Raw genomic sequence first — 14,276 nt, 5'->3', positions numbered from 1 at the left:
AAAGTCCAGGACCAGATGGCTTCACAGGAGAATTCTATCAAACATTTAGAGAACATTTAACACCTATCCTTCTCAAACTCTTCCAAAATATAACAGAGGGAGAAACACTCTCAAACTCATTCTATGAGGCCACCATCACCCTGATACCAAAACCAGACAGAGACATGACAAAGAAAGAAAACGACAGGCCAATATCACTGATGAACATACATGCAAAAATTCTCAACAAAATACAAAATACAGCAAAGAGATTACAACAGCACATTAAAAGGATCATACACCATGATCAAGTGGGGTTTATCCCTGGAATGCAAGGATTCTTCAATATATGCAAATCACTTAAAGTGATAAACCATATTAACAAATTGAAGGAGAAAAACCATATGATAATCTCAATATGCAGAAAAAGCTTTTGACAAAATTCAACACCTATTTATGATAAAAACTTCAGAAAGTAGGCATAGAAGGAACATACCTCAACATAAAAAAGGCTATATATGACAAACCCACAGCCAACTTCGTTCTCAATGGTGAAAAACTGAAAACATTTCCACTAAGATCAGGAAAAAGACAAGGTTGCCCATTCTCACCAATATTATTCAACATAGTTTTGGAAGCTTTAGCCACAGCAATCAGAGAAGAAAAAGAAATACAAGGAATCCAAATCAGAAAAGAAGTAAAACTGTCACTGTTTGCAGATGACATGATAGTATACATGGAGAATACTAAAGATGCTACCAGAAAACTACTAGAGCTAATCAATGAATTTGGTAAAGTAGCAGAATACAACATTAATGCACAGAAATCTCTTGCATTCCTATACACTAATGATGAAAAATTTGAAAGAGGAATTAAGGAAACACTCCCACTTACCATTGCAACAAAAAGAATAAAATACCTAGGAATAAAGCTACATAAGGGGACAAAAGACCTGTATGCAGAAAACTATAAGACACTGATGAAAGAAATTAAAGATGATAACAAACAGATGGAGAGATATACCATGTTCTTGGATTGGAAGAATCAACATTGTGAAAATGACTGTACTACCCAAAGCAATCTACAGATTCAATGCAATCCCTATCAAATTACCACTGGCATTTTTTACAGAACTAGAACAAAAAATTTCACAATTTTTATGGAAACACAAAAGACCCCGAATAGCCAAAGCAATCTTGAGAAAGAACAATGGAGCTAGAGGAATCAGGCTCCCTGACTTCACACTGTACTACGAAGCTACAGTAATCAAGACAGTATGGTACTGGCACAAAAACAGAAATATAGATCAATGGAACAGGATAGAAAGCCCAGAGATAAACCCACACACATATGGTCACCTTATTTTTGATAAAGAGGGAAGGATATACAGTGGAGAAAAGACAGCCTCTTCAATAAGTGGTGCTGGGAAAACTGGACAGCTACATGTAAAAGTATGAAATTAGAACACTCCCTAACACCACACACAAAAATAAACTCAAAATGGATTAAAGACCTAAATGTAAGGCCAGACACTATCAAACTCTTAGAGGAAAACATAGGCAGAACACTCTATGGCATAAATCACAGCAGGATCCTGTTGGACCCATCTCCTAGAGAAATGCAAATAAAAACAAAAAAAAACAAATGGGACCTAATGAAACTTAAAAGCTTTTGCACAGCAAAGGAAACCATAAACAAGATGAAAAGACAACCCTCAGAATGGACGAAAATATTTGCAAATGAAGCAACTGACAAAGGATTAATCTCCAAAATTTACAAGCAGCTCATGCAGCTCAATATCAAAAAAACAAACAACCCAATCGAAAAATGGACAGAAGATCTAAATAGACATTTCCCCAAAGAAGATATACAGATTGGCAACAAACACATGAAAGGATGCTCAACATCACTAATCATCAGAGAAATGAAAATCACAACTACAATGAGGTATCACCTCACAATGGTCAGAATGGCCATCATCAAAAAATCTACAAACAATAAATGCTGGAGGGGGTGTGGAGAAAAGGGAACCCTCTTGCACTGTTGGTGGGAATGTAAATTGATACAGCCACTATGGAGAACAGTATGGAGGTTCCTTAAAAAGCTAAAAATAGAACTACCATATGACCCAGCACAATGCATTATTACTCAGCCATAAAAAGAAACGAAATTGAGTTATTTGTAGTTATTGAGGTGGATGGACCTAGAGTCTCTCATACAGAGTGAAGTAAGTCAGAAAAAGAAAAACAAATACTATATGCTAACCCATATATATGGAATCTAAAAAATAAATGGTTCTGAAGAACCTAGGGGCAGGACAGGAATAAAGACGCAGACGTAGAGAATGGACTTGAGGACATGGGGAGGGGGAAGGGTAAGCTGGGAAGAAGTTAGAGAGTGGCATGGACACATATACACTACCAAATGTAGAATAGATAGCCAGTGGGAAACAGTCGCATAGCACAGGAAGATCAGCTCGGTGCTTTGTGTCCACCTAGAAGGGTGGGATAGGGAGGGTGGGAGGGAGATGCAAGAGGGAGGGGATATGGGGATATATGTATATGTACAGCTGATTCACTTTATTATAAAGCAGAAGCTAACACACCATTGTAAAGAATTTATACTCCTATAAAGATGTTAAAAAGAAAAAAGAATAACTCTGAGGGCTCATGACAAAAGAGAAATTGCCTCATACAATGAGCAACTTATTTCTCTATCCTAATCACCTATCCCACTCTTTCCCATGCATGTGACCAACTCCCCCCTCTCCCCTTCACCGTAAGTGGGATTTAGAGCTTTTTATGCACATGTACTCTGTCAAAAATGTAGATCCCTGTAATTTCATCGTCTGTTCCCTTCATCTATTTTTAAAGTGCAGACGTTCTCAAACCCTTCGAGTGGGGTGGAAAAGCCCCATCAAAGAACTCTCTTCTTCTGGTTCCTTTGGCCATAACATCAAATCTCTTGTAGAAACCGGGAGGAAGGTTGGTGTCACTTTTAGTAAAATCCCTCAGGAGAAGTCCGGATTGCAGGCAGAAAACTGAGAGGGGTGGTATGAGCTGTGCTTGAAATGTGACTTCAGACCCAATTTAGCAGCTTTACGCCATAAGGGTTGCTGCCTCCTCACAAAGACCACTGTGATGGACATCATGTAAATGTGACTCCCCATAAATCACGCCCTTTTTAATCCCCTTGCCTTGAGTGCTTGGATGTACAAGAGTGATGGGAGGAGATGTTAGTTCCACAATTATGTTACATTATATGGCTCTGCTTTAGCTGAGTAGAGAGAATCTCTCTTGCTGGCTTTGAAGAAGTGAGCTACCGTGCTATGAAAGAGTCTGTGACAGTGCCATTGGCAAAGGACTACAGGAGGGCTCTAGGAGGTGAGTGGCCCCAGTTTGACAGCTAGCACAAGAGTGGGGACCTCAGAAATACAACCACAAGGAAATGAACTCTGCCAACAACCCCGTGAGCTTAGAAGAGGACTCCTAAACCCAAAGAGAAATGCAGCCTTACCAACACCTGGATGGTATCCTTATGAGACCCCAAGCAGAGGAACCAGGTAAGTCATTTCTGGACTCCTAACCTTCAAAACTGTGAGATAATGAATGTGCATTTCTTTAAGTCACTAAATATGTAGTAATTTGTTACACACAATAGAAAACTAATACAAACATCTTGCATTTTGAGGTAAAAAGAATATTAACACAACACTTTTAGGGAAGAATGACATTAACAATTATTAAAGTGATACTTTAAAAATGTATTTGAATGTAAAGGATATTTTGACCTATTACAATTCAAAATAGTGAAAGAAAAGGAAGCAAGGAAAGATTTGGGACAGGAAGCAGCCAGGTGTCCAAAACATATTAGGGCTACCTAGCTGCAACTATCTTTCATCCTGTGCCTTAAAAAATGGGAAGAATATGCTGTAAATTATTTATTAATGAGAGGAAATGTCAAAAAGACATAGCCTTATGAAAACTTAATGCCCAACGGACCATTCATTATCACCTAGTGTTGAGTGAAGTTATGCTTGATTTTGAAAGAGAACAGTAAAGCAAGTTTATGAGTCATGTATACAGATACTTGTATGACCTTCTAGGTCAGTCTTTTTCAAATGTGACCTTCTATTAGCAGTTTATTAAAATGGGATTTTTTTTTAAACTAAGAAGTTTTTAAAAAAAGATTATTAAACATCACCCCAGATTTAACTAAATCGGAGTCATCATCTGCACACACACCCCACCCCACCCACCAAGGGTTTCAAAAGGCTCCAACGTAGCCAGTTTAACCATTGATATTTGACATTAGAGGGCTCATCACAAGTAGGTCAACTGTTTGTGATAGAAGCGCCTTTATGGCTATGATCTTAGACATCTAGTTCAACGGTTCTCAATCTTGGCTACACATTTTAATTACCTGGAAAGTGCCATAAATCCTGACGCTCAAGCTTCTTCTGGGAGCAATTACATCAGAATCACCAAGCATGATACCCAGCTATCTGTAGTTTTAAAAGCTCCCCAAATGATTGCAACATGAGACTGCTGATATGTAGCTAATAACTTGCATCTTTCTGCATCCTTTTCAATACATAATTATGTAGCTCAAAACCTAAAACACTGCTGAGGAGGTATGTAGGTCAACCATGACTGCCCGACTCTGATGGAACATAAAACTGACGTTTACTATTTGGGGCCACACTACAATAATTCCTTTTTGTTGAACTTCATGTTTATTATCTTAATTTACTAAAATAACCCAGCAAAACAAAGACAAAACCCATGTAATGTAGATATCATTATCCCAATTTGTAGAGACAAGGACACACAAGCCACTGATTCAGAGGAATCTCCCTAAACAAATAAGATATGGACCTGAGTCTGAGTGACACCAGTGTTTATGATGTTTGCATTGCACTAGTGTGGTCACCAGACGAGGAGTGTCAGCAGCACTTGGGAACATAGGAGAAAGGCAAATTCTCCACCCCAATCTCAGACACTAAGTCATAATGTTTCAGTCTGGGGCCCAGCAATCTGTTTTAACAAATCCTTCAGGTTATTCCGAGGGACAGTAAAGATTGAGATACACTGTATTATATTCACCATTTCTATCAGTTGCCTGCTTTTGAAGATTCAGTTTAGTATGTGGTAAGAGAAATAAAAATGTGGGGATGAGTCAGTGGGTAAGACAGGGTAAGGGGCAGAGAAATCTTCTCTCACTATCTTCCTTTCCTCCAATTTCCCATTTATATTTACAATATATGTTGGAGAAATGCTGTCAGAGATACAGCACTGGAAAAAGATTGGGGAGCTCTGGTAATCTTTATTTGCAGGGGTGTTCAACCACTTTCATATAAGTGTGACTGGTTTAAGATGCTGATGAATGGTTTATTCTTTTAATCAAAATATGGGGAGTTTGTCACTCCCTCTTGCAAGAGCACCAGAATCACGACGAACTGCTGAACAATCATTGACAGGAAGACACTGGAACTCACCAAAAAAGATACCCCACATCCAAAGACAAAGGAGAAACTGCAATGAGATGGTAGGAGGGGCACAATCACAATAAAACCAAATCCCATAACCACTGGATGGGTGACTCACAAACTGGAGAACAATTATACCACAAAAGTCCACCCACTGGAGTGAAGGTTCTGGGCCCCACAAACTGGAGAACAATTATACCACAAAAGTCCGCCCACTGGAGTGAAGGTTCTGAGCCCCACGTCAGGCTCCCCAACCTGGGGGTCCGGAAACGGGAGGAGGAATTCCCAGAGAATCAGACTTTGAAGGCTAGCGGGATTTGATTGCAGGACTTCGACAGGACTGGATGAAACAGAGACTCCACTCTTGGAGGGCACACACAAAGTAGTGTGCACATCAGGACCAAGGGGAAGGAGCAGTGACCCCAAACGAGACTGAACCAGACCTACCTGCTAGTGTTGGAGGGTCTCCTGCAGAGGGGAGTGGCTGTGGCTCACTGTGGGGACAAGGACACTGGCAGCAGAAGTTCTGGGAAGTACTCCTTGGTGTGAGCCCCCCCGGAGTTTGCCATTAGCCCCACCAAAGAGCCGGTAGGCTCCAGTGCTGGGTTGCCTCAGGCCAAACAACCAACAGGGAGGGAATTCAGCCCCACCCATCAGCAGACAAGTAGATAAAAGTTTTACTGAGCTCTGCCCACCAGAGCAACACCCAGCTCTACCCACCACCAGTCCCTCCCATCAGGAAGCTTGCACAAGCCTCTTAGATAGCTTCATCCACCAGAGGGCAGACAGCAGAAGCAAGAAGAACTATAATTCTGCAGCCTGTAGAATGAAAACCACATTCACATAAAGACAGACAAAATGAAAAGGCAAAAGACTGTGTACCAGATTAAAGAACAAGATGAAACCCCAGGAAAACAACTAAATGAAGTGGAAGTAGGCAACCTTCCAGAAAAAGAATTCAGAATAATGATAGTGAAGATGATCCGGGACCTGAGAAAAAAAATGGAGGTAAAGATTGAGAAGATACAAGAAATGTTTAACAAAGACCTAGAAGAATTAAAGAACAAACAAACAGAGATGAACAATACAATGACTGAAATGAAAAATACACTAGAAGGAATCAATAGCAGAATAACTAAGACAGAAGAACGGATAAGTGACCTGGAAGATAAAATGGTGGAAATAATAACCACAGAGCAGAATAAAGAAGAAATAATGAAAAGAATTGAGGACAGTCTCAGAGACCTCTGAGACAACATTAAATGCACCAACATTCGAATTATAGGGAGATAAGAATGAAAAGAAATGAAGACAGCCTAAGAGACCTCTGGGACAACATTAAATGCACCAACATTCTAATTATAGGTGTCCCAGAAGGAGAAGAGAGAGAGAAAGGACCCAAGAAAATATTTGAAGATATTATAGTTGAAAACTTCCCTAACATGGGAAAGGAAATAGCCACCCATGTCCAGGAAGTGCAGAGAGTCCCAGGCAGGATAAACCCTAGGAGAAACACGCTGAGACACATAGTAATCAAACTGACAAAAATTAAAGACAAAGAAAAATTATTAAAAGCAACAAGGGAAAAACAACAAATAACGTACAAGGGAACTCCCATAAGTTTAACAGCTGATTTCTTAGCAGAAACTTTACAAGCCAGAAGGAAGTGGCAAGAAATATTTAAAGTGATGAAAGGGAATAAGCTACAACCAAGATTACTCTACCCAGCAAGGATCTCATTCAGACTTGATGGAGAAATCAAAAGCTTTACAGACAAGCAAAAGCTAAGAGAATTCAGCACTACCAAATCAGCTCTACTTCAAATGCTAAAGGAACTTCTCTAAGTAGGAAACACAAGAGAAGAAAAGGACCTACAAAAACAAACCCAAAACAATTAAGAAAATGGTAATAGGGACATACATATCAATAATTACCTTAAATATGAATGGATTAAATGCTCCAACCAAAAGACATAGGCTCGCTGAATGGATACAAAAACAAGACCCATACATATCTGCCTAAAAGAGAACCACTTCAGACCTAGGGACACATGCAGACTGAAAGTGAGGGGATGGAAAAAGATAGCCCATGCAAATGGAAATCAAAAGAAAGCTGGAGTAGCAATACTCATATCAGATAAAATACACTTTAAAATAAAGAAAGTTACAAGAGACAAGGAAGGACACTACATAATGATCAAGGGCTCAATCCAAGAAGAAGATATAACAATTCTAAATATATATGCACCCAAATAGGAGCACCTCAATACTTAAGGCAAATGCTAACAGCTATAAAACAGGAAATTGACAGTAACACAATAACAGTGGGGAACTTTAACACCTCACACCAATGGACAGATCATACAAAATGAAAATAAATAAGGAAACACAAGCTTTAAATGACACAATAGACCAGATAGACTTAACTGAAATTTATAGGACAATCCATCCAAAAACAACAGAATACACTTTCTTCTCAAGTGCTCATGGAACATTCTCCAGGATAGATCATATCCTGGGTCACAAATCAAGCCTTGGTAAATTTAAGAAAATTTAAATCATATCAAGCATCTTTTCCAACCACAACGCTGTGAGATTAGAAATCAATTACAGGGGAAAAAAAACATTAAAAACGCAAACACATGGAGGCTAAACAGTACATTACTAAATAAGCAAGAGACCACTGAAGAAATCAAAGAGAAAATCAAAAAATATCTAGAGACAAATGACAATGAAAACACTACAATCCAAAACCTATGGGATGCAGCAAAAGCAATTCTAAGAGGGAAGTTTATAGCAATACAATCGTACCTGAAGAAACAAGAAAAATCTCAAATAAACAATCTAACCCATATCAGTAAAATTAGAAATGAAAAAGGAGAAGTTACAACAGACACCACAGAAATACAAAGCATCAGAAAAGACTACTACAAGCAACACTATGCCAATAAAATGGATAACCTGGAAGAAATGGACAAATTCTTAGAAAGGTATAACCTTCCAAGACTGAACCAGGAAGAAACAGAAAATATGAACAGACCAATCACAAGTAATGAAATTGAAACTGTGATTAAAAATCTTCCAACAAACACAAGTCCAGGACCAGATGGGCTTCAGAGGTGAATTCTATCAAACATTTAGAAAAGAGCTAACATCCATCCTTCTCAAATGATTCCAAAAGATTGCAGAGGAAGGAGTACTGCCAAGCTCATTCTGCAAGGCCACCATCACTCTGATATCAAAACCAGACAAAGATACTACAATAAAAGAAAATTACAGACCAATAACACTGATGAATATAGATACAAAAATCCTCAACAAAACACTACCAAACAGAATCCAACGACACATTAAAAAGAGCATACACCATGATCAAGTGGGACCTATCCCAGGGATGTAAGGATTCTTCAATATACACAAATCAATCAATGTGATACACCATATTAACAAACTGAAAAATAAAAACCATATGATCATCTCAATAGATGCCGAAAAAGCTTTTGATAAAATTCAACACCCATTTATGATAAAAACTCTCCAGAAAGTGGGCATAGAGGGAACCTACCTCAACATAATAAAGGCTGTATATGACAAACCCACAGCAAATGTCATTCTCAATGGTGAAAAACTGAAAGCATTTCCTCTAAGGTCAGGAATAAGACAAAGATGTCCGCTCTCACCACTATTATTCAACATAGTTTTGGAAGTCCTAGCCATGGCAATCAGAGAAGAAAAAGAAATAAAAGGAATACAAATTGGAAAAGAATAAGTAAAACTGTCACTCTCTGTGGATGACATACTATACATGGAGAATCCTAAAGATGCCCCTGGAAAACTACTAGAGCTAATCAATGAATCTGGTAATGTTGCAGGATACAAAATTAATGCACAGAAATCTCTTGCATTCCTATACACTAACAACGAAAGATCAGAAAGAGAAATTAAGGAAACAATCCCATTCACCATTGCAACAAAAAGAATAAAATACCTAGGAATAAACCTACCTAAGGAGGTAAAAGACCTGTACTCAGAAAAACAAACAGTTGGAGAGATATACCATGTTCTTGGATTGGAAGAATAAATATTATGAAAATGACTATACTACCCAAAGCAATGTACAGATTCAATGCAATCCCTATCAAATTACCAATGGCATTTTTTTTACACAACTACAACAAAGAATCTTAAAACTTGTATGAAGACAAAAAAGACCCCAAATAGCCAAAGCAATCTAGAGGGGAAAAAACAGAGCTGGAGGAATCAGGCTCTCTGACTTCAGACTATGCTACAGAGCTACAGTAATCAACACAATATGGTACTGGCACAAAAACAGAAATATAGATCAATGGAACAGGATAGAAAGCCCAGAGATAAACCCATGCGGCAACTATAAACACGATGAAAAGACAACCCTCAGAATGGGAGAAAATATTTCCAAATGAATCAATGGACAAAGGATTAATTTCCAAAATATATAAACAGCTCATGCAGTATGACCCAGCAATCTCACTACTGGGCATATACCCCGAGCAAACCATAATTCAAAAAAACACATGCACCCCAATGTTCATTGCAGCACTATTTACAATAGCCAGATCATGGAAGCAACCTAAATGCCCATGGACAGACAAATGGATAAAGAAGATGTGGTACATATATACAATGGAATATTACTCAGTCATAAAAAGGAACGAAATTGGGTCATTTGTAGAGATGTGGGTGGACCTAGAGACTGTCATACAGAGCAAAGTGAGTCAGAAAGAGAAAAACAAATAGCGTATATTAACGCATACATCTGGAATCTAGAAAAATGGTACAGATGAACCAGTATGCAAGGCAGAAATAGAGACACAGATGTAGAGAACAAATGTATGGACACCAAGGGGGAAAGCTGGGGGGATGGGGATGGTGGTGTGATGAATTGGGAGATTGGGATTGGCATGTATACACTGATGTGTATAAAATTGATGACTAATAAGAACCTGCTGTATAAAAAAAAAAAAGCAAGGGAAGTGGAGCAAAGGAAGAAAAGAGGACAAGCAGGCAAAGAAAAAAAATCAAACAAAGCAATGAATGCAGACTTTAGAGCCTGGGCAATTTTTCATGAAGTGCCACTTGTAGAAGAGAGGCTGTGGAGATGCTGCTTCCGAAGGTTAATGATGGCAGTAATCATGATTCCAATTTGCAACAAATGGCATGAAAGGCAGCCAGACCCCAAACTGGGAGACCTACACTAAAGGCAGTGGAGTGATAATGTAGCAGCAGTGCAGGGATGCTGAGAGGTTGGTTAAGTTCCTTATTAGGCAACCATTTTGTATCTGATGCATAATCCATTGTTATAAAGAAAAAAATTTATCACAAGATCTCTGAATTAGAGCAAAGGAGTTTGGATGTTCCCAGGAATGCCTTTGCAATTCTATTCTACGATGAGCCTTCTCTTAGCATTTACTTTCAGCCAAGACTTGGTCTTTTTCACCTCTTCTCCCTCCCCATCCTCACTGTTCAGTGGTTTGCGGCTGTCAGGGGTCAGTGCTGTTTCATTGTAAGCGCTTCCTCTCTCTGTTGCAGCCTAGGCAGGACTAAGAATTCTTGAGCCTAATTTTCAAAGTCCCTTTCTCTTTAGGTCTGTTTATTTGTATGTGTCATCTTGATAGATTACACATCTTGAGGTGTAACATGAGTCCTACCTGTGTGGGGTAAGCACCCATCTCCATTATATCGCCTTCCTCCCCACTCAGTCCACCCTCACAAATGCCTGGGTGTCAGAAGAGGACCAGGTTTCAGAGGAGCGATGGAAGGAAACATTTAGGTAGCCCAGGCAAGGAGAGCAGTGAGGAGCAGAAATGGGGTAGAGAGAGATCCCATGGAGTCAGAGAGGTGGTGGAAGTTTGTGTGTAATATGCATGTTGGGACCTTATAAAAATATTCTGAAAAGGCAGCTAGCATTACAAATTCTGTAATTAAATTTTTGTGTGGATACCGTAGAAGAGGTAGAGTTTTTCATCTTCATGAGGTTGGAGAGAGATAGCATTGAGGTGGACAGATTTCAAGAGGAAGGAATTAGCAGAAATCTTTGGACTCTATAGATTCCTACAGACCATGGAATGGAGGCTGTTAGGGGCTGGATTTGAGGAGGAATTGAAGCAATTCACTAGGATCTCAAAGGACACCTGTAGCATATGTAACTATGGTTTACATATGTGTAAGAACATAACACATCTTGGGCTGTGTATGCCACTTAATATACGACCATTTAATACTTTTAAGGATGAATTACTTTCAAATAAATTCACGAGGGCGAGTGTTTTCTGCCTATTCAGACCATTAGCTCCTTGAGGACAGAAGCATATCTCCTCTGGCTTTCGAATACCCTGCAGTATCTAGCTTAATCCTGAGCATATACCAAGGCATCACCAAGAGTGTGTGCCTGACAGATTGCCCAGCCCACTCCTTGTCTCTCACCCTCACCCTCTGGTGTGCAAGGACTATCACTCTTCTTGATGATGATTCACTCAGGAAGGAGCATGATAGGTGCACCTGGATCACAGAGAACCGAAAGGAGGAACTACCTACAGATACCTGTTGTTCAGAGTCATGAGTAACATGCTCTTTTAGAAATTATCAAACTTATCATGACTTTTCTGCAATGCTAGGAGTGGAGTTCCTTGATAGGCTCCAATCTATAGTCACTTAGTCCTATAGACAATTAGAGCTTATTGAAATGATGTCGATATAACCGAAAAGGAAAAAAAAAATCCCAACTAGAAATTGAATAAAGTAAACCTTTCTTCTGTACTCATCCTTGTTTGATTGTACAAGCAATGGTGTACCAAAGTGAACCAAAGCCCAAATGGATATCAACAATTTTCATATCTAGGAAAGATCTGTAAGAAGTGTACATAGGATGGGGCTCTCAAAGAACTGCACATTTTCCCTTTTTCCCCTCTCGTTTCTCAGTGATCCTCTGAGAACTGTGTGAAGGTAAAGTCAAAAAGAAAGTTCTTACATTCTTAAACCCTCTGTAAAGAATCTGGAGCTCCTTCTTGGTAAATTTGCTCTGGGCTTCCAGAAGCTCGAGAGCCTCAGGCCGATGCCTGACGGTGGCCATCTCCAGTTCATCTTCCACGCTGTCTGTGGAGGAAAACCAAAGTCTTAAGAACGGTCAATGCACCCCAATGTGTATACACAGCAACATAGGAAAATGGAATGAAATGTTTACTACATGTCTGATTTTTCCAGAGGAAGGAGTCTCACACTGCTAATAACAGTCTTTACATTTCCCAGAGTATACCGTATTAAGCTAATTCTACATAATATTTTTTCAAACTTTCTAGGCATCAGACACCACACTGTGAACATTTTTACAGTACAGTTTAAAAAGTGTAAAAATCATGGAAAATCTTAACACTTCAAATGTGTGTATATATCAAGCACTAGTTATAAAAATGGAATTTTAGTTTGATAGCAGTCTGTACCACCCTTGTATCATGCAACTGTGAGATAGGACTCTGCTAAATACACTCTGAAGATTCCATTAAAATCAAATGTTTTGCCTGGGGCTACAAATAAAGCAGAGAGATCAGGTGCTGAAATGAGTAAAGTACTCAGCTGCCAGTTTGACTGGCATAAACCCAGTCTTCATAGGTGCACACTGGATGGACTGGAGCCCAGGGAACTTCTGGCTACACCCTACTTTGCAGCCAAGGGAATCCATAGCTATGGATAAATGCTGAGGTATTATACTTTGCTTTGTGAATTATATTTACACTATAATTTCTCAAAGATGCTCTACACAAAGAAAGAATTTTGTGTCTATGTAAATTTGGTAAATTCTGTAAAGTTTAATGTAGTTTGGGAGCAAAACACTGGAATATAAAGGTTTTGAGAGGATTTGCAACAAAGAATTCTGTTTAACTTTGTTTAACCCATTGACCCCAAATGGTATTTGTCCACTGAACTCTTTTTCCCCTCAAGTAACCTCTGCTAACATCTTCATCTGTGTCCTAGGGTCTTGTAGAATGCAAGTCGGGAGGTATTGGGATATATTAGGATCTGAGTGCCCAGGTCTCAAAGTATAGCATCCTTAAGTAATTTCAGCTGCTTTGCAGTGGGGCCCAACGGAGACCTAAGAGATTCTTCCTGCCATGGTCCAGTCCACACCTCAGCTAAGGGACTCCTCACATCCAGGGCCAGGACTGAAGCCATGGCTTCTCTCCATTATATCCCTTACTCTTAGCTACAGATTCCCAACTCAGACAGCTGAGGCTCAGGAGAACATCTCATCAACTGGTCTCAGGGCCACGCACTCCTGATTCCATGGCTCATGTGTTAGTTGGAAATTTAGACATTTTTGACTACAAAAGTCACATAATTTTTGATAATTAATGATGCTGCCTGTCATTAACATCTGTGCCTACTTATTGCCCTGACACTCTGAGGGCAGTGAGGGGCCAGAGCTCTCACTTATCAGGGAAAAGAAAGTCAGTGGAACCCTAATCTTGGTGTGTCTTAACTACTGCCCTCAAGCAGTTTACAAAAGACCACTAATGGCAATGAAATAAATACTTGGAAAGGTTGTGTTTGTCAAAGTGAGGAAGAGGAGATAAAAGCAAATATTTCTTTTGTACTTTTCATATTATAATAGTTTATTTTGGAACAATGATAGGAAAAAGCTGCAGAATAGTGATGGGGGGATAAGAATAATAAAAGGCTATGAAAAGATGGGCAGGCCAAGAATAAAGTCTGAGCTGACAAGGATAAAATTGATGAGGAACTAAGTGCAGTGTGTAGCTAAAGAATTTGCACAGGGC

General features: G+C 39.2%; 1 protein-coding gene across 3 annotated transcripts in view; it reads right to left on the bottom strand.

Moving 5' to 3' along the window:
- Positions 1-14,276, bottom strand: part of KCNIP4 (potassium voltage-gated channel interacting protein 4) — a 1,248,962-nt gene that overhangs the window by 104,100 nt on the left and 1,130,586 nt on the right. For 2 of the 3 annotated variants that reach the window (XM_024119502.1, XM_028492099.1), the window contains one exon: positions 12,473-12,597. In XM_024119502.1, the coding sequence (XP_023975270.1) occupies positions 12,473-12,597 (125 nt within the window). Of the gene's footprint in view, positions 1-12,472; positions 12,598-14,276 lie in introns of those variants that run through there. The other variant, XM_024119504.1, reaches the window with a different exon arrangement.

This window comes from Physeter macrocephalus, chromosome 7, assembly GCF_002837175.3.
Source record: "Physeter macrocephalus isolate SW-GA chromosome 7, ASM283717v5, whole genome shotgun sequence".
Classification (NCBI taxonomy): Eukaryota; Metazoa; Chordata; class Mammalia; order Artiodactyla; family Physeteridae; genus Physeter; species Physeter macrocephalus.
The sequence above is the reverse complement of the archived record's forward strand: the minus strand, read 5'-3'. Positions and strand labels throughout refer to the sequence as shown.